This window comes from Ceratotherium simum, chromosome 16, assembly GCF_057802395.1.
Source record: "Ceratotherium simum simum isolate JZ-2026a chromosome 16, ASM5780239v1, whole genome shotgun sequence".
Classification (NCBI taxonomy): domain Eukaryota; kingdom Metazoa; phylum Chordata; class Mammalia; order Perissodactyla; family Rhinocerotidae; genus Ceratotherium; species Ceratotherium simum.
The window spans coordinates 43,764,136-43,783,601 of NC_141915.1; the positions used below are offsets into that span (position 1 = coordinate 43,764,136).

General features: G+C 59.6%; 1 protein-coding gene across 6 annotated transcripts in view; it reads left to right on the top strand.

The window, feature by feature from the left end:
• FMNL1 (formin like 1) overlaps window positions 1–19,466 on the top strand; it is a 24,337-nt gene continuing 4,871 nt past the window's right edge. For 2 of the 6 annotated variants that reach the window (XM_087441311.1, XM_087441310.1), the window contains exons 1-17: window positions 1–254; window positions 8,621–8,704; window positions 10,314–10,427; window positions 11,141–11,214; window positions 11,596–11,679; window positions 12,058–12,195; window positions 12,488–12,505; window positions 13,819–13,927; window positions 14,549–14,625; window positions 14,822–14,915; window positions 15,790–15,864; window positions 16,176–16,286; window positions 17,394–17,543; window positions 18,052–18,153; window positions 18,334–18,586; window positions 18,813–19,115; window positions 19,309–19,433. In XM_087441311.1, coding sequence (XP_087297437.1) covers window positions 126–254; window positions 8,621–8,704; window positions 10,314–10,427; window positions 11,141–11,214; window positions 11,596–11,679; window positions 12,058–12,195; window positions 12,488–12,505; window positions 13,819–13,927; window positions 14,549–14,625; window positions 14,822–14,915; window positions 15,790–15,864; window positions 16,176–16,286; window positions 17,394–17,543; window positions 18,052–18,153; window positions 18,334–18,586; window positions 18,813–19,115; window positions 19,309–19,433 — 2,040 coding nt within the window. In that variant the 5' untranslated portion in view covers window positions 1–125. The remainder of the gene's footprint in view (window positions 255–8,620; window positions 8,705–10,313; window positions 10,428–11,140; window positions 11,215–11,595; window positions 11,680–12,057; window positions 12,196–12,487; window positions 12,506–13,818; window positions 13,928–14,548; window positions 14,626–14,821; window positions 14,916–15,789; window positions 15,865–16,175; window positions 16,287–17,393; window positions 17,544–18,051; window positions 18,154–18,333; window positions 18,587–18,812; window positions 19,116–19,308; window positions 19,434–19,466) is intronic. The other 4 variants (XM_087441309.1, XM_087441314.1, XM_087441313.1 and 1 more) reach the window with 4 other exon arrangements.

The following is a 19,466-nucleotide window of genomic DNA, read 5'->3' on the forward strand; positions in this document are numbered from 1 at the left end:
GCCGAGCCCGCCGCCGCCGCCAGCCGCTGCCCGCCTGGCCCCCCAGGCCGGGAGCCTCGCCCCCGTCCCCCGGAAAGCTGGATTTCCGAGGCTGGAGGCGCCTGGCCGGCTGGGTGGGGACCACCATGGGCAACGCGGCCGGCAGCGCGGAGCAGCCTGCGAGCCCCGCCGCACTGTCCCCCAAGCAGCCCGCGCCGCCCAAGCAGCCGATGCCCGCGGTCGGAGAGCTGGAGGAGAGGTTTAACCGGGTCCTGGTGAGTGTGACCCGCCGCGCGCAGAGCGGGGGGCGGCAGGGGCTCGGCACGCGTCCCCGCCCCGCCCCCGGGGGCTCAGGTACCGCTTGGAGATCCCCGGCCCAGTGGCTGCCCCTCCTTGGGGTGGGAGTAACAGTGGCTTCTTTTAGAGTGACTTAGCACTCTCCCCCCAAAACTTTCTTCTGCAATCGCCCAGTCTCCCTCCCCAAGACACCCCCCTCCTAGCGCTTCTGGGTCTAAAGGGCTAAACAAAAACGTCCTGTGAGGAAGTTGGGAGCTGAGCAGGCAAGGAGGGTCCCCGCGGCACCCCCTTCCTCACTGGTCACAGGCCCAGCGACCGGGTGCGGATCTGGAGCATCTGCTTGTATCTTAGGGTCAAAGATGGAAGGGGTTACACTTTAACCACCAGGGAGCTGGAGACTGAGTTGAGGTGTTTGGTCCTGATTTGTTGGTGCCTGGGCTGTTGGGAACTGCGTTGTCAGACCATGCAGAGGGGGTGTCTGTTTCTCACCCCCTGTGTGTCCAGGAGAGGCTGCCCTTGGGTCTTTATCTTGAGCATCCCCTCCTGTCCACTGAAGCTGTTAGGTTAGGAAGGGCGGGGTCAGGGTGGGTTGGTCACTCTGGCTTGGGGTGGAGCAAAAGTCTGGAAGCCCCCTCTCCTTACTGTCACCTGTTCCCAGGAATTGGGGGGCTTGGGGACTAGGCCACTGGGGAGGGAGCCATCAGCTTCATGCTGAGCCTGGAGGCAGTCAGGATGTGTTGATGGGTGGAGGCTCCAGAGCAGAGTCAGAACTCCCTAAGACCTGGTGGGAGGCCCAAGTCCGGAGGGGGAAGGGCCACTCGTTCTCACTTCCCTCTCCCTACCTCAGCCCTGTCCCAGGCTCCCTTCTCTAACTAATTGCCTGGTGGTCTGTCTGCTGTCAGCTCCCTTGCTGGACACTGGGTGACAGGCGAATGAGGATGTGCTTTTTCCCAGAGGCACTCCCCGGGCTGAGCAGGCTGGTACTGCAGGTCTGAGGGTGGGGACCCGAGGGAGGCACAGGCAGCAGAGCAATGTTGGCTCGTGGTGGTGCTCAACTCTTCGTCTCCTCCACCTCCTTGACATCATTTCCCCTCCTGTGGCTAGTCATTAGGCCATATTTGCCAGATCCTCTGCATGGCCCCTCCTAATGGTTCCTGGAAATCTTGGCTGCTGCCCCCTCCCAGGAGACAGGCTAGGAGGGGTTTGGAGGAGCTATGGGGTGGGGTGGGGTCTGGTCTATCCTTGTGAAGGCACCTTGCTTAATTAGGGGAGAGGAAGGGACTCTGAGGGACACTTCACACCAGGCTAGGCCCTGATCACCCTATCTGTCCACCTGCTCTCCCTTCTCCAAACCCATGGCCTGGCAAAGCTGAGCTGAGCTGAGCAGATGGGGGAGGGGGAGAATGAGGAGAGACAGTCTCTGGGGGCCATCTGGGGAGCCTGAGTTGGTGGTGGATTCCTGGACCCCTGCTAGCCTGATTGAGGGGACATGGGTCTGTCTTTCCCCCATAGTGTGTGTCTATGGGTGGGGGAGGGACAGGCCCCAGTCAGTGCTCTGTTATACACACACTAATGGGGACGAGCTGTGTGAATAATTCAGACCAGTGGAAAATCCAAAAGTCAAATGGTGAGGTTCTGATGTGTGTGTAGGACTTGATTGCCCTGCTGATTGGCCTGAGCTCTGATTGGCTGAGTCTGACACTAAATGCCACTGGGAGTCCCTAAGAACCTGGGCGTGGAGGGTGGAGGCCCAGAGATGGGTCTTAGCGGATGTCCTGGTGGAGAAAGCGGTGGTGGCTGTGTAGAATCTAGGGCAGCAGCGCCCGCTGGGGCTCACCCCCACTCCTCAGCTGCCAGGAACCCCAGTGTGTTTTACATTTCACCTTCTTCCTGGGGAGGGATCAGCCCATCCCTTGTCCTGTATGGGCAGAATGCACCCAGTCCAAGGTCACTTGGCTAAGAATCTGGCTCCTGTCAGTTCCCCCAGCAGGGGCATGAGCCCCGCCCTGGGGATGACAGCCTTGGCCCCTGCCTGAGGCCACCCAGGGCTAAAGATTTGGCTAAACCCACAGGCCTGGCAACAGGTATTGCAGGGTGCGCCTCCATCTGGGTGCTGCCTCCGTGGCCAGAGCTGCGTGCGTCCTGTCCTTAGTGAACGTCTGAGAGGAGAGACCCTCTGGCTGCTGAGAGCGATGGGCCCACCACCACCAGAGAAGCCCAGCCCTGCCCTTGGGGTCTAGTGACATGGCCCCAGGGAACCTCTTCCTTTCACCTCCATGGTGGGGAGTAGGATCCTGAGACTCAAAACCACTCCTTGGCTCCTGGCTGTGGGTGCCCCCACCAAGGCCCGCAGAGAGGAGCTGGAGCTTGCTCCCCCTTGCCCCATGGGCAGACTTTCTCCCATGCAAGGGTGGGTGGTGGGGGGCTACTTTTCTAAGGAGGCTGTGAAAGAGGGGGGTTGCCCCTGCTTATAACGGGGGTGGGAGAAAGAGCAGGTTGAGCCAGGGTTTCCGCTGCTGCCTTAGCAACAGCGGAGGAGCGGTGGCTGCCCAGCGACTTGGTCCTGCTGCAATGGTGGGAAAACCAGCTAGCCGGCTCCACTCTCTCGCCCCTCCTACGCCATGCCCAAGGTGTTTTCCAGCCCCTTCAGGCCTTCTCCTGTGAGGGTCAGGGATGGGGATGGCAAGGCACCCTTTCCAGGCCTGCCAGAAGTTCCGTGCTGACGGCTGGGCAGCTGGGTGTAGGGTACCCGTGATCTGTCTGGGCAGGGAGGAGCCTATAACCCTGGGGCAGAGGGATCGAGGGAAGTGCCAGGGATGCTGTGCTTGAGGCCGGGGGTGATGCTGGCATCCAAGAGCAGGCTGAAGCACCTGGAGAGGATGGGGCCTAGCACCCTGGGTGCCCTTAGCATGTGCCCAGAGACATGGGCACTTGGCCAGGCTGTATGGGGATGTCAGGGCAGCTCCAAGTAGGGTGTGGACTCTGGGGTCCTGCTTTCAGCTGGCCCCCTCCCCTTGGGCTGGTGGGGAAGAACAGAGGTGGAGGTCTCCATTCTGTCGGCCTGTGACCAGGGCGCTGCCTCCTTCACCAGCTCCCTCCTCTGGGGTGGGGCAGATGAAGTTTGGGGACATGTAGCTGTGGGGTCGCTCAGGCCCTGTGACTCCCATCTCTGGGGTGTCTGACACGGAGGATCTCAGTGGGGTCGTGGCCATGTGGTCAGATGTTGGGCTGGGCAGAGGCTGAGGGGTGACATTCCCAGCCCGAAGGGCTGGCACATGCTGACCCTGGAAACCCAGGGATGTGGTAGGCATGATTCACAGTGACATCTGGGGCCATTTGGCAAAGAGCTGGTGAGATGGGCAGGAGCAGGTGGGGCTGCTCTTGGGGCCACCTCTTCATTTTTCCTGGGAATGTGGAGCCCTGGAAAGGAAGGGCAAGGGGACTCGGGCCTCTGAGAGGGGCAGGGGTTACTCACGGGAAGGGCAGAGTAGCTTCCTGGGCTTTGGGGTCATGAAGTTTGGGGGTTGAATTTTGTCTTTGCCACTTACTACCTGTGTGACCTTGAGCAAGTTACTTAACCTCTCTGAGCTTCCATTTTCCTCATATGTGAAAAGAAAATAATAATGGTATATGCCGGCCTCCTGGGATTGTTGAGGGGATTAAATGGAGTGTTTCGCACAATGCCTGACAGAGCAAGGGCTCAGTGAACACTCTCCACTGTGAGGAAGGGGATGACGTTAGAGCTGATCTGGTCGTCTCCGTCTGGGAGCCCTTCCAAGTGAGGGAGCCCAGACCCTGCCTCTCCCCTTCCCGCCTCCATTACCAAGACCAACCAAGGTGACTGTCTTTAGTCATCGCGGGTCAGGCTGCCCTCCCTGCCATCATGCAGGTCAGCGACAGTGGGGCCTAGACTGAAGACTGCCTGGTGGCCGGAAACCGCGAGAGGGAGGGCCCACCTCTCCCGGAGGGTGGGGCAGCAGGGTGCTAACGGTAGCTGTGTACACATGGGGAGGCCTCCACTTCCCTCTGAGACAGGGTGTGCTGGGGGGGGGGTTCCCCAGTGAGTAAGAGCTCGGTGTGGGCAACAACAGGAAGCGTAGGGTGCTGGGTGGCAGGAAATGGGGCTGGCTGTTACTGGTTCCTCAGATGGGGGCCGGGGGCCAGGCTGTCTGCAGAAGACCCCTGGGGGCCAGCACCCACACTCCCCATTGCCCTCAATGCTCCTTCCTCCCAGGAAACTGAGTCTTCCTACCAGCTTGCCAGCTAGGTCACCTTGGGCAAAGCGACTTAATCGCTCTGTGCCTCAGTTTCCCATTTGTGAAATGGGGATTGTGATAGTATCTGCTTGTAGGCTTGTTGTTGAGGTTTAAATGAGTTAATAGATAGAAAGCACTTAGCATGGCACCCAGCACAGAGTGAGTGTTTTGGGAGTATTGATTATTATTATTGTTGTTGTTGTTCTACTGGCCTGGACTGTATGGGCAGTGCCTGCTGCCCTGGCTCCCACTCTGCTTGCCCTTGTCCTGCCTTGGGGACCCTTGAACCCCGATGGGAGAATATTAGCTTTTTGGGGTTCTCAGCACCTGATCCTAGGGCCAGGTTACCCCACAGCCCTCCTCTAGCCTTGGGATTGCTTATAAGAACCCCAGAAAATCTATATACAGGAGTTTTTTAAAGTGGATAAAATTGATTGTTTTTGGCGATGCGTTGAGAGCTCTAAAACCAAGGTTGAGGCCGTAGAGAGGTGGGCAGAGGGGAGATGGATGGGGAAGTGGGGACTGGGGGACAGGGCCTGCTTCTAGGCCCATCAGGCTGAGGAGCCCCTGTGGGGCTAGGCTGAGACTGGGGTTGGTGCCCAAGTTCGAGGGCATCCTGGGCTCAAAGGGTCAGGCCTCAGGGGGAGAGGGTGGGCTGGTGGGTTGGGACATAGTCTCAGCTCAAAGTGAAAGTGAAACTGGAGGGTGTGGCTGTGTCCAGGTGTAGATGGAACCCTTCAGTCTCCAGATGTCAGCACTGGTGGGTGGGGGGCGGCCAGTGCATGTTATAAGCCCGCAAGGGGCTGGTCTTGGGTGAGCAAGGCTGGAGGCCCCTCTGGCACCCAGAGAGGTAGGGCAGGGAGGGAGGAGAATGATCCCATACACTGTAAAGGAAGACTGGGTATCAGCCCCTTTTCTGGGCTATACCCCAAAAGATGGATCCTGTCTCCCTCTCCCTCTGACCGGAAGCATCAAGGGCAGCAGGGAAAGGGGGCTGAAGGATGAGTTCATTTTGGCCAAGCCTTGGAGACAAGTCTGTTTCTCCCACGTTTTCACAAACTCCTGCCCCCCACACCATCCCTCGCTTTGGAGAGTTGATGGATTCCCCCACCCCTCAATCCGTGAACTGCCTCTTCATAGCGGTGCATCACTGAAGAGTGTTGTTACAGCAAAGCCCAGCTTCTCACTGGTGTTCCCAGGAGCTCGGCGAGTCTGAGAGGCGGGAGGAAGTGTGCCCACTTTGTGGAGGAGAAAGCTGAGGCTCGAGGAGGCGGAGAGGCTGTAGGGCTGGTGGGCCCAGAGCTTGGGTCTCCTGAATCCAGCTCGGGGTCCTTCACGTCACAGCTGCCTCCCCCCTCTGCCCTCACCGGAGGGCAGTGGGTGTCCCCCACACACACCTGGACTTGCCTGTCCTTTCCTGTCCCCTCTGAGCCCTGCAGCCAACCTTCTACTTGTCTTCCAGCCCCCAGGCCCCTGGTGCTGCCTCCTTGCTGAGGGCCTGGGTCGGGGGTCTGTTGTTGTTTTCCAGGATGGCCTCAACCTACCCCGAGTGAGTGGCATCCGCTGGCCCCTCTCCCGCTCCCTAGGGTGCCTGGCTCCTCGGTGGGCACAGCCGAGGAACAGCTGCTAATTAGTGCTCAGCGCTGTCAGAGCTATTTCTGATTTCCGAGCCTAAATTTAGCCCGTCTGGCAGGCTGGCATGTAGGCCCCAGGGGCCTGAGGAGGCCCAGGTGGGGAAGGGGCAAAGGGGCGCCCTGCCCTCCACCACCGTCGAGACAGGTGCTCTGGCCCAGTGGAGGCCTCCCCCTCCCCAGGAATAAACATGGGGCCGTGCTGGGGGTGTGGACCAGGGCACTGGGTCAGAGTCAACTAGGGCTCAAAGCCAGCCTGGTTCCCTTCTTACTGGCTTTGTAACCTTGGGCAGGTCACCAGACTAATCTGTGCTGCACCTGTAAGATGGGAATCATGACGGTGCCAGTCACGGTGGTGAGGGTGGAGGGCTCGGAGCAGTGCCGGGCACGGCAAGCATTCAGGCACAGCTGGCAAATGCTGGGGTCATTATAGCATTAGTTGCTGCCTCTAGAAGTGCCACTGGGGCCATTCCAGAAACCAAACAGGTCCTCTGGATGGGTGAGGGCCCAGAAAGACCCATGTCGGAAGCGGCTGTCCCCTGGAAGGCTCAGATGCTGGGGCTCAGCCATCCCCCTCACTCTTCTGCCCCCTCCTCCTGCTACCACCTCCCTCCTCTGTGCTGCTGCCCCCCCGCCAGCTCCAGTTCCCCTGGCACCGCCTGCCCTCTCCCCTGCTTCCTTCTTCCCCCTCAGCCTTGCCCCCACCACCTTGGCCCTGCCCCACCCTGGGTTTCTGTGGGGTAAGGGTAGATCAGGAGGGACCAGGGAAAAAGAGTGAAAGAGAGAGACAGAGAATGGCCCCAGGGAGGCCTCCCTGGCACAGTAGGACCCTCCTCTGGGCTCCAAGGCCCCTCCCTGGTCAGTCCCTCCCAGGTGGCAGGAGCTGTCTGGCTCTTGGTGGGCTGGGGGAGGGCGGCAGATGAGACAGCAGCGGTTTCCTCCATCTGGGCTCACTTTCGCAATGGGGAGAGGAATGACGTAGCCCCATCCCCAGCTGGCCTGGGGGGCCTGGTGGACAGGCAGTTTCACCTCTCAAGTGGGCCCCGGCCAGAAAGCTTGGGCAGTGGGGGCTGAGAGCGCCCAGCTTCCTGTTGTCTGGGGCTGACCTAAGGCAGTGATTTTTGGGGCGAGGTCTGGCCAGAGCCCCAGAACCAGGCCCAGCACCCCAGAGAGGAAGTTGGCTGAGGAGCCTTGAGTAGGTGTGGCCCCCTCTCTGCTCCAGCTGTGGCTCCTCTCAGGGTCACGTGACCCTGAGGATGTGCAGTCAGAGCCACCAGAGCTAGTGACAGGAGCCTCCTCGACTCTGGGCTGGGGCTCCCTGGGCCTCCCACATCCTCAGGGATACTTGGAACTCCTTGAGGGCAAGAACTGTCTTTTGGGGCCTGATACATAGTAGATCCTCAACAAACCTGGGGTTTACTGAATTGGGGGGCACTGGCATCGTCTTCTGGGTCTGTTAGGGAGACACAAGTCCTGGGGGTCCAGGGAGCCTCTAGTGCTGGCAACCCTGTGATTCTCCAGCCCAGGCAGGACCCCACACTGCGGTGGGGGAGACGCCTGACAGGCACAGCGCACCCTTGTCTTCTGCGGCTAGGGGAGGAGGACCCAGGCAGAACAATGCTGACCTTTCTTAGCTCCTGAGGGGAGTCCCAGCCTGGGCCACCAGCACCACAGACTCAGCATGCTGGCTGCCCTCCCCAGTTCCTGTGACTGGGTGACGTTCCCTGGGAATACCCCTGGCCCCTGAGCCATGATGCACTTGCCTGGAACTCCCTGCCAGTCTGACCTCAGCTCCCTCGGCCTGTCCCCTTCTCCTTCCTTCCAGGAGTGCTGAGGTGGGAGGGGTATGGGGAGGGATGGGGAAGGAGGCTGCTGTCTTCTGTCCTTGCGAGAGGTTTTCCGGTGTTTGTGAGTCAGTGGTGCCCTGGGCTGGGACTGCACACTGTCCCAGTGGTGTCTGGTGGCACATGGGGATGGGGAGGCATGGGGAGTCCATGCCTGGCCACACCTGGGCCTGGCTGGAGATGGTCCCCTGTTAGCTTCCCACCCGAATGGGAGAAGAGATGATACTGCCTTATTGCACCTGGGGAAGCGTGTCCAGAAGTGCCTGAGGTCCCAGGAAGTTAGGCTGAGAGCTCAGGCTTCTGCCTCCATGCCAGGTGTGCCACTGAGGCGGTGTAGGGGTGACAGAGCCCGGGCCCTGGAGTCAGGCTGACTCGGATTCCAATCCCAGTGTAGCTGTCAGGCCTGGGGAAAGGTGCTCCCCCTCCGGGCCTCGGTTTTCGCATTGGCTAACGCTCCTTATCTCCTGGGGTGAGAGGGTGATGAGGATTCATGTGTATGACAGACCTACTAGGGAGCTGGCTCCTGGTGGGTTCCCTGAAAATGCCCATGCTCCCCTCCCCCTTGTGTTGGGACCCCAGGCTCAGGGTCTTCGCCTTATCCTCCTCTCCCCAGAACTGCATGAACTTGCCCCCCGACAAGGTCCAGCTGCTGAGGCAGTATGACAACGAGAAGAAGTGGGAGCTCATCTGTGACCAGGTGGGTACCAGGTCCCTTCGTCATCAGGGTGCCCTGCTCTGGCCAGGCTGGGGCTGGCAGGAGAGGGGGCGCTGCCATGCTGCCCATAGGGCCAAGACCCGGCCCAGAGGCCAGTGCAGCATCTGGGGAGGGTGCTGGGGGTGCCTGCATGACTCTGGAATCCCCTCTCCTGGATGTGGGCCTCCCCAGGGACCTTGTGAGTCATGAGCAAGACTGGGTCTGCCCTCCAAAGAGCTGGCAGGGGCCAGTCTAGGGCACTGGCCAGTGCAGCTGGGGCTGTGTCACCATCCTCCTGGCTGAGCTTCCTGGAGTAGCTTCTGTTGACCCTCCAGCTCTGGGCTGGGGAAGAGACCGGGCAGCCCCAGGGTTGGACATCTTTGTTTGACCCCTTGGGAGGTGGGAAGGAAGGGGCGGGAATCCCTGCCCTCTTTTTATCTCGGGTCCAGAGGAACTGCAGTCAACCCAAAGTCAACCAGCTCCCCAAAGTCAACCAGTTCCCAAGTGGCAGAGCAGGGACTGGAACCCCCATCTCCCCGTGCTCCGTCAGGCACCTGGGCTTGCCACCTTCCTGGCTCACTTGGCTGCCCCCTGCCCCTCTAGCCTCCAGGGCTGCTGTCTGTGGTGGCAGGGAGGACCCCTCTCCCGCTGCCGGGGCAGGGTGGGGCCTGGCTATGCAGAGATTCAGTGAGGGAGGGAGGCAGGCCTGTGGCTGTGGAGACTGGGGGTGGGGGGTTGGGGAGCAGAGAGCCTCCCCTGGGAGTCAGGGCTGGGCCTTCCACTCCTGCTAATGGACCAGGATGGGATAAGCCGGCAGGGCAGGAGTCTAGGGGTAAGGGCAGGGCTGTGGGGAGAGGGTGGGGAGCTGCCTCCAGAGGCATCGGGGCTGTTATAGGGGTCCCTGCTGCTTGGCCTGGCATCTCAGGTTGGGGGCTCAAAGGCCTGGGAGAAGTGGGAGGTTGAGGGGGTAGCTGGGCACGTCTGAGGGGTCAGGGTTGGGAAGGATGGGAGCTCCTCTGGGTAGGGGGCCTCTGATGTGGCCTCTGCCTCTTTGTGTGAGTGGCTACTGGAGCCTGGGTGGGGCGGGGGAGTGAGGAGTTGCTTTGTGGAGCACAGGAGATGAGCACACACACAGGTGCCCACCAACACAGGTGGGCAGGACGGCCGAGGTGGAGCCCTGGGGAAGGGGCCCTCAGCCTGCCAAGGAGTGGGCCCCTTCATAAGGCCCCTCTAGAGTGTTTTTCCTCCCTGTACTCCCAGCTCTGGGCTGGGCTGTGGTTCACGAAGGACAAGGGGCTGGGAGGGTGCCACCTATTGGCCTGAGAGCCCCCCTGCCCCAGGGCGGGGTGTATGGCAGCACTGACCCCTCCATACTCCACCCCAAGGCTGTGCTAGGGCTGTGGCCTGTGAGGCCGTAGTGGGGAGGGAAGGCGAGGCCCGGGACCTGGGTCTTTTAAAGTGGCCTGGCGGGTTGTTTGGGTGTATGCCTTTGGTGCTTCACAGGGGTCTTAAGCAGCCTGGGGCCTTGGGTCAGAGCTAGAATGGGACAGTGGGACAGGGGCTCGTCACTTGCCCTTGCTGGTTCTCCTTACACCCCATTCCATCTCCCCAGGAGCGGTTTCAAGTCAAGAACCCCCCCGCAGCCTACATCCAGAAGCTGAGGAGCTACCTGGAAACCGGTGGGGTTGGCCGAAAGGTAGCGGCTGATTGGATGTCCAACCTGGGGGTACATGTCTCCCCCGTTTTCTCTGCCCCTTTCCCCCTACACTCTCCAGCCTCCGGGCAGCTGGAGTAACTGGATGTGTAAACTTTTCTGTGGGCTTGTGTGGGTACCTGTGTGAGTGTGTGTGTGTTTATAGGGGACTGAGTGCCCCGGGCATGCACTTTTACGGGTTCCTCTGCATATCCTGTCTGTGCTTACACAGGTACACTGTGTGTACTTGTATAGAGTGTGTGCATGTGTGCACCCTGTGTGCCCATGCATGGGTGTGCGTGTAGGTACTACGTGTGTACTTTTGTGTTCACATATGGATGTGTGTGTGTACCCGTGAGTCCGTGTATAGGAGGGGGGTATGTGTGTGTGTGTACCCCAAGGATGTGTGGGTACCTTATATCTGAGTATGCAGAGTGCTTGTGTATGGATGTGCGTGTGTGTGTGTGTGTCTATGCTGTATGTCTGTGTGTGGAGGTATGTGTGTGCACCCTTCATGTCTGTGCATGGGTGTGTGTGTGTGCATCCTGCGTGTCTGTGTGTGGGGGAGTGTGCGTAGCCTGAGAATGTTTATTTGGCATGCAGGTGTGTGGAGGTGGTGGGGGAGGCCACGTGTGAAAGGCCAGTTGTTGGGGGAGAGCAGGCACTGCTGGCTGCTGCTTCAGGGCTCGGCAGGCCTGTGGAGTCCTGGTCTCCGCCCACTAGACTCCCCTGTTCTTGGCCCCTAGTTTAAGAGGCGAGTTCAGGAGTCCACGCAGGTGCTGCGGGAGCTGGAGATCTCCCTGAGAACAAACCACATTGGGTGAGCGAGGACTCAGATTTCCCTCTCCGGGGGCCTAGGAGACCTCTGCCTCCAGGCAACTCCTGGGGCTTCCCCTTCCTGTGGCCTTCCTCCTCCACACAGACTGTGGCTGTGGGCCACTTCCGGGGTGGGGTGGGTGTCAGGATAGTGTCCCAGCCTCCTCCCTTGCCCACTCTCTGCCTGCCCGTTGAGGGGTGGCTGGGCCGTGTGTCCTGCCCAAGCCCGCTAGCATCCCCTAGCGTCACTGGGTCTTCTGAGGCTGGGGCTGGTTGCTGTCTTCCTGGGGGAAGGGCACCCCAGAGCCCTTGCCATGCCTATTCTGTGCCCACTCCGGGTGGGACCTCCTGCCCGGCTGGAACTGAGGGAGCCCTGTGCCCGCAGGTGGGTGCAGGAGTTCCTCAACGAGGAGAACCGCGGCCTGGATGTGCTCCTTGAGTACCTGGCCTTTGCCCAGTGCTCTGTCACGTAAGCCCCTTGCCCTGGCCTCCTACTGCTCCTCAGAGCCTTGATCCACACTTCCCTGTGCCTCGCCCACAACTCGGGCCACTTCCATGCAGTGCAGCCAGAGCCCACCCTAGAACCTGCACTTGGCCCTGAGCAATGCCCCTTCCTGAAGGCCTGCCATGGACAGGGAGGGACATGGCCTGCGGTGGCCAGCTGGGGCCTGGGTGGCTTACTCCTCTGTTCCACTGTGCCCTCTCCCCCTTCTATGCCCAGCACAGTGCTAAGAACACAGCCTCCTCCTCCCGCTGCCTGGTCTCTGCTGCAGAGCTGTCTGCCCTCAGTTTCCCCCACCCCTCTCTTACGAGCCCCTGCAGTGTGGGCCACTCTGACCCCCGGCAGGTATGACATGGAGAGCACAGACAATGGGGCCCCCAGCCCGGAGAAGAGCAAGCTGCTGGAGCAGTCGGTGGAAGATCTCAACAAGAGTCCACCCTCATCTTTGCCATCACAGCCCAAGAGTCGCCACCTGACCATCAAGTATGTGGGCCCCATGGCGGGGCGGCAGGGAGAAAGGCAAATTGCCCTCTAGACCACTGCATGCAGCCAGCCCCACCCCGGGTACTTGGGGATGGTGGGAGGGGTAGCCTGGCATTGGCGTCAGAGTAAAGGCCTCAAACAGGGCTCGGGAGATGGGTGTGTTAAGGAGCCTTTGGGGTGGGCACCTAGAGGCTGGAATCTGAGTGGGTCTGAGATAAGGAGGGGGCTTCTGGGTCGGTGGAACCCCTCTTATACCCGTCTAACCCCCTGTTTTCTCCCACGCGGCCTCCAGGTGCCCCCCTTCTCCCCGGTACGTAGCCACCTGGGGGCAGGTGCATGCCTGGTCGGCTCCCGGGGTGGTGGTGGGGTTGGTGAGGCGTTCAACTGACATCCCTGGGTTCAGCTGCTGTGGTCAGGTCACCCCACTCTAACTTAGGGCATTTAGGTGGGAGGCGGGGAGAGGGAAGAAGATGGCCCTGGAGCCTCATGTGGACCCCCAGCTTCCTCCCTTCCCACTTTGGGTCTAGGGGACCAACTTCATATTAAGCCTGAAACTCTCACAATATGCTTCTTTGTTCATTCATTCATTCAACAAGCATTTTTCAGCATTTACTGTGTATCAGGCGTGGTGGCAGGTGCTCAGGAGACAGATTACCCTGCCCTTGGGAGCCCAGTGTCTAGCAAGGGACAGTGTGTGACAGGCTGTCATGGAGGTGTGACTGGGAACATTGAGAAGGGAGGTGGCCACTGCCTGGGGCATCAGGAAGGCTTCCCAGAAGAGATGGAACTATGTCCTGCAGATGGATATGGGCTTTACAGGCAGTGATGGGGAAGGGGAAGGGCATTCCAGGCAGAAGGAACAGCATGAGCAAAGACAGGGAAGCATATTTGAGCAATGATGGGAGAAAGGGGATGTGGTGGGGCCTCCCAGTGTTGTTGGAAATGTGATAGAATTGTCAAGAAGACCTGATGTGGAAGTCATGATTGGCAGTTCTGCAACAATAGAAAAAATCACCTATCTTTGAGCAAAGAATTATCAAGCACACTCATAAAGCACTCACTCTGTGTCAGGCACGTTCTAAGCTCATTTCATAGTCCCAACAACCCTATTAGGAAGGTACTATTATTACCGTTCCTGTTTTACAAATGAGGAAACTGAGGCACAGGGAGATTAAGTAACTTGCCTAGTAAGTGGTGAGCTGAGATTTGAACCAAGGCAGTCTGAATTCAGTCACCTCTCAAGATGGAAGATAAGCCCGCATGGCCCTGAGCGCCACCTTGTGGAGACCATCTCCATGGCGGTTTCCAAGCATTGGCTGTGTTTTCCTTCCATAGGCTGTCCATCACTGCAACACAGCAACCCTTTTCAATGCCAGGTCGCTGTTAAGGGTCTTTGCTTTCCTGGCCCCCTCCCCACCTCCTCCGCGGCAGGCCAGGCCCCGGGCCTAGGGACTGAGGAAGGCTTCCTGCACTCAGCTGGCCTCTTTGGTTGGGTAGATGGGAAGCAGTGGCCTGAGGTTCCAGATGTGTCCCCTCTTACTCCAGAGGCCATCTGAGTGGTGGGGGGAAGGGGAAGCTGGTTTGTGACTCTGAGCCCTGCTGCCTCCTCCTCACCCGGCCCAGGCTGACCCCAGTCCACAGCAGGAAGACCCTGCGGAACTCCCGCATTGTCAGCCAGAAGGACGACGTCCACGTCTGCATCATGTGCCTGCGCGCCATCATGAACTACCAGGTTGGCCGCTGGGCGCGGGGGTTTGAGGGATCCGGGAGCCTGCCTGTCCTCACTGGGGGCTGCCTGAGCTGGTGAAGTTCTAGGACCAGCTGTCCCCCGACCCAGTCCCCCACTGGGGGACCCTGGGGATCTGAGCTGTTGGCTCAGGGTCTTAGGGCTGATGAGTGTTGAGGGGAAGCCCAGATTTCTGCCCACTCCTGGTCGGGACCCCTAGAGTCCCCCAGACATGGCTGGGGGCATGGATATGCCTTGAGGGGGGACTTAGGCACACCTACCAAGAAAGGCTGGCCACCAGGCCCACGGGGAGATCAGCTCTGGGTTATTTCGTTTGGAGGAGTGGTGGGTGAAGCCCGCCCTCCCTCACTTAGCTGGCCTCTGAGAACTCACTGTGTCCAAGGTGCTGAGTCCTGACACTGGCTTTTGAACAGAAGTATTTAAAACGAGGGACCAGGCTTTGGCTGCTGCAGAAGAGGTTGTGGTTGGATATAAAAAACTTCCTAAACTTGAGGGCAGTTAAAGAGCAGAGTGGCATGGTGCTGACAATATGGGAGATGCTGGGTAGGAGGGGGTGGGCAGTCCTGGGGGTCTACCTGGAGGAGCTGACCTCTCCTCTCTCCCCAGTCTGGCTTCAGCCTCGTCATGAACCACCCAGCCTGTGTCAATGAGATTGCTCTGAGCCTCAACAACAAGAACCCCAGGTGAGATCCAGGCCTCTACATCCAGATTCTCCTCCTACTTAACCCATTGCCTACTCTGTCCCCCAGTTCTCAGGACCACTGCCCAGCCTTATTCCACCCCCATCAGCTCCCCTGTCCTCCCCCAGCCAGGCCCACGTCCACCCTTGCTGTGGGGCTGGCCTGTTCTCAAGGGACAACCTGCCCCTTCTCTCCCCAGAACCAAGGCTCTGGTGCTGGAGCTGCTAGCGGCTGTGTGCCTGGTGCGGGGAGGGCACGACATCATCCTTGCAGCCTTTGACAACTTCAAGGAGGTACTGGAGCCCCCCACCCAAACGTGCACTTGCCCTCTAATGCTGCTTGGAGCCCTGTGGCTGGCAGCTGTGGCCTCTGCTGGGGGCAGCTGGGGACATTGAGTGGGACAATCTGGGGTGGGGAAGCTCTGAAGGGAAGATACAGGGTCACATGGGGGCACTGCCTGGGGCAACAGGGACAAGCACGTGGATCTGCTGAGCCTCTGACCCTCAGTGCCAGATCCAAACTGGACTTGCTCCGCACATCTCGGAGTCGTGACTCTGGTTAACAGGCTCACGGGAAGTAAATGCTTGAGAATATGAGGCATGAGGCAGGATACGGGCATTCATTCCTTTCATGACTATTTACTGAGGGCCTACTACGCATCAGGGACAGAGTGGGCACTGGGATACATCACTGAGCAAAAGAAACAAAGAAGGCAGGGAAGACAGGTAATAAACATGTAGTAAACAAGCAAATTACGTAGTGTGTAAGAAAATGCTAAATGCTATGGGGAAAAAGTCAGGGCCGCTGGAGGGGGAGGGGGAACTGGTGGCAGGGTAGTCAGGGAAGCCTCATGGAGAAGGTGAGATCTGAGGAAAGTGAGGGACCTGGCGTGGTGGCCATCTCAAGTAGGAGCACACCAGGCAGGTAGAACAGCAGGTGCAAAGGCCCTGAGGTGGGATGTGCCAGGATGCCAGTGTGGCCAGAGTGGAGCAAGTGAGAGGGAAGGCCATGTGAGAGATGGAGAGCAGAGGTTTTGAGCCAAAGAGTGACATGGCCTGACTCAGACTTAACTTGAGAGGAGCCTGTAGAGGCACAAGGGTGGCAGCTGGAAGATGGCTTAGGAGATGTGTAGTGCCCTCAGTGACAGCCATTCCCCCGCCCCCCCAGGTGTGTGGGGAGCAGCACCGCTTTGAAAAGCTGATGGAATATTTCCGGAACGAGGACAGCAATATCGACTTCATGGTGAGCTCAGGAGCCCAGGCTGGGCCGGGCCACTCTCGGTGCAAGGAGCAGCTAGGGGCCCGGGGATCTGGGGTCTGGGCTCTGCCCCTGCAAAGCATGAGGACTGAGTACTTGGTGGGGGAGGGGTGGATATCAGAGAGGGGAAGCGGAGGGAGGGGACATGGGGGAGAAATATGGGTAGGGACAAAGCTGGGTTAGTGGAGTGAGAAATGTGGAGAGGGAGGGAGACTTGGGGGCAAATGGGGGGTAGAAGGCACTGGGCACCCCCCACCTGGAGGATCACAGACCTGCTTATGGCTCCTGCTCCCCAGGTGGCCTGCATGCAGTTCATCAACATCGTGGTCCACTCAGTGGAGAACATGAACTTCCGTGTCTTCCTGCAATACGAGTTCACCCACCTGGGCCTGGACCTGTACTTGGAGGTGAGCCCTGCATGCCCCTGGACTTAACCACTCGCCCACTGCAGGGTATGGCTCAGTGGTTAGCAGCATGGGTGTTGGGGTCAGGCAGAGCTGGGTTCAAATCCTGGCTCTGCTACTTCCTAGCCCATGTGACCTTGGATAGGTCTGTTCTTCTCGCTGAGTCTCAGTTTTTCCATCTGTAGAATAAGAGAATTATAGAAACAATGACTCTCCGTGTATAGAATGGTGCCTACTGCATAACAGGCAGCCAGTCCCTGCAGCTGTTGTTGTGGCACTAGAACAGGCTCTAGGTGGCCGTGGGCCTGGCTCTGGGAGCATCAGCCTCAGACAGGTGCTCTGACTTGAGCACATAATGGGGAGTGCAGAATAACTGGACCAAAGTGGGACCCAGCTCATGTTGGACGGGTACAGCTCATGGAGGAGTTCCTTGCCCCAGGGAAGGTGGGCAGAGGGACTTGGTGCTTCCTGGTCCAGCCTGAGCTGAGAAGTTGCATATTTCTTCCCTGATTTCTTTGGGAGGCTTCCTGGAGGAGTGGGGCCTTTGGGATGGGATTTTTGAAAGCCAGGGTTAACAAAAGATGACAAACAGGCTAGGATGATACATCCATACGATGGAATATTATTCAGCCATAAAAAAGGAACAAAGTACTGATCCATGCTTCCACACGAATGAGCCTTGAAAACATTATGCTAAGTGAAAGAAGCCAGACACAAAAGGCCAAATATTGTGTGATTCCTTTATTTGAAATGTCCAGGACAGGTAAATCCATAGAGACAGAGAGTAGATTGGTGGTTGCCAGGGGCTGGGGGAGGAGAGAATGAGGAGTGACTGCTAACAGATACAGGGTTTCTTTTTGGGTGATGAAAATGTTCTGGAATTAGATAGTGGTAATAGTTGCATAACCTTGTGAATACACTAAAAACTACTGAATGTACACTTTAAAATAGTGAATTTTATGGTATGTGAATTATATCTCAATAAAAGATAAAGACAACAAAAGTGGGCTGGGGCTCGGGCCCCTTCCTCTGGGCTCTGGTGGTGAGGGGGCGGGGCTTGGAAAGACCTCTCACACCGGGCCTCACCCTGCACCTTCCGTCCCGGGACAGAGGCTTCGGTTCACGGAGAGTGACAAGCTGCAGGTGCAGATCCAGGCATACCTGGACAACGTGTTTGATGTGGGCACGCTGCTGGAGGAAACTGAGACCAAGCATGCTGTGCTGGAGCACATGGACGAGCTGCAGGAGCAGGTGACCCTGGTGAGAGCCGCTCCTGAACTTGGCCCAGCACATAGTAGGCCCAAGGGCCCCACACTGGCATCAGACACTGGGGTTCTACGTGTGAACAGGGGGTGGCTGGATGTCTGGCCCATGAGTTTGGCCTGAATCCAAATCCTGTATGCTTTGGGTGTCTCTTGCAATGAGGCAGGCTCCTCCTCTCCCGGCGCTCCGACCCCTGGCCCTGATTTGGGTGGAGCTGGCTGCCTGGGGCCCCTCCCAGCTCAGTTTCCTCTCCACCTCCCTCCCTCGTCAGTGGTGCCTTGGTTTCCCCTCCTGAGAGAACTTTACTGCCCTCAGTGCCTCACCTCCTTGGGTTCAAGTGCCAGGCCCACCACTCCCTCCGCCCACCCCCGCCCGCGGCACCCTGGGCTCAGCACATCCGGAAGCCTCCCCCAGCCCTCCAGGCAGGCATGCCTGATGCCGCCCCCTCAGCGGCGGCGCCAGTGCCCGGCCGCGGGTGGGAGCTCACCATGTGCGGGTGCCACAGCTGACAGAGCGGCTTCGGGACGCGGAGAACGAATCGATGGCCAAGATCGCAGAGCTGGAAAAGCAACTAAGCCAGGCCCGAAAGGAGTTGGAGACCCTGCGGGTGAGGCTGGGGCCATAGGCCGGGCCAGGGTCGGGTCGGGCCGGGCCAGGGTCGGGCCGAGCTCACAACAGACCACTAGGGGCTTCTGGCTTGACACCTCCCTCCACCAGGGCAAGAGGACGGGGGCTCTGTGCCAGGCCTGCTGGTGGGCACTGACCCCTCCTCCCCCGGGGCTCACAGGACCGCTTCAACGAGTCGACCCCCCTGAGCGCGTCCAGGCATCCCCCGGAGCCTGAGAAAGTGCCTGCCCACGTCCCGGCGCGGCCTTCGGCCCTGGAGCTGAAGGTGGAGGAGCTGCAGGAGAAGGGGTTAATCCGTATCCTGCGGGGGCCCGGGGATGCTGTCTCCATCGAGATCCTCCCGGTCGCTGTGGCAACTCCGAACGGCAGTGATGCCCCGATTCCAACGGTGCCCGCTGGCTCCCCCAGCCCAGGTGCACAGGAACTTCAAGCTGGGTGGGGTGGGGCCGGGGGAACCAGGGCTGGACCGGGAGCCTGGGACACCTCGGGCCGGGAGAGGTAGGTTTGGGTTGTGGGCGTGGCTCAGGTAGGTGCGGAATGGGCCCAGTGCACATGCATAAGGCGGGGAGGCGGAGACGAGACCACCCAGGTCACGAAGTTGACACCCCTTTCCTTCTCCCTGTTCCTTGCTGAGCTCAGATCTTCCACCTGCAGCAGAGCCGGTTCCCGGAGCAGCACCGCCCCCGCCGCCGCCCCCGCCCCCGCCCCCACTGCCCAGCCTCCCCTCCCAGCAGGAAGCCCCCCCCTTGGCGCCCCCACTGGCCCCGCCCCTCCCAGGGAGCGCGGATCCCCCGCCCCCGCCGCCTCTGCCGGGAGACCTGCCGCCCCCACCCCCGCCGCCACTGCCACCTCCTGGTACAGATGGGCCTTTGCCTCCACCGCCCCCGCCTCTGGGAGGTCCCTCTGATGCCCTTGGAGCGTCTAGCCCAGAGATGGGCCCAGGTGAGTGGACTGCCCAGGGCTGGGGGAAGATGGGGTGGGGGGCGGCTCCGGCCTCAGTGTCCTCCGGGACCTTCTGTCAAGGGGGTCTCCTACTGCCTCCTGCCTGCCCTTTCAGGCCTCGCTGGGCCTCGGTTCTCTCCAGCCACACCACCGGCTAACCCCCCAGTGCTCACCACTCCCTCCTTTATCCCAGGAGTGAAGGCCAAAAAGCCCATCCAGACCAAGTTCAGAATGCCGCTCTTAAACTGGGTGGCCCTGAAACCCAGCCAGATTACAGGCACTGTCTTCACGGAGCTCAATGACGAGAAGGTGCTGCAGGTGAGTGTGGCCCTGCCGTGTTCCCAGCGTGGG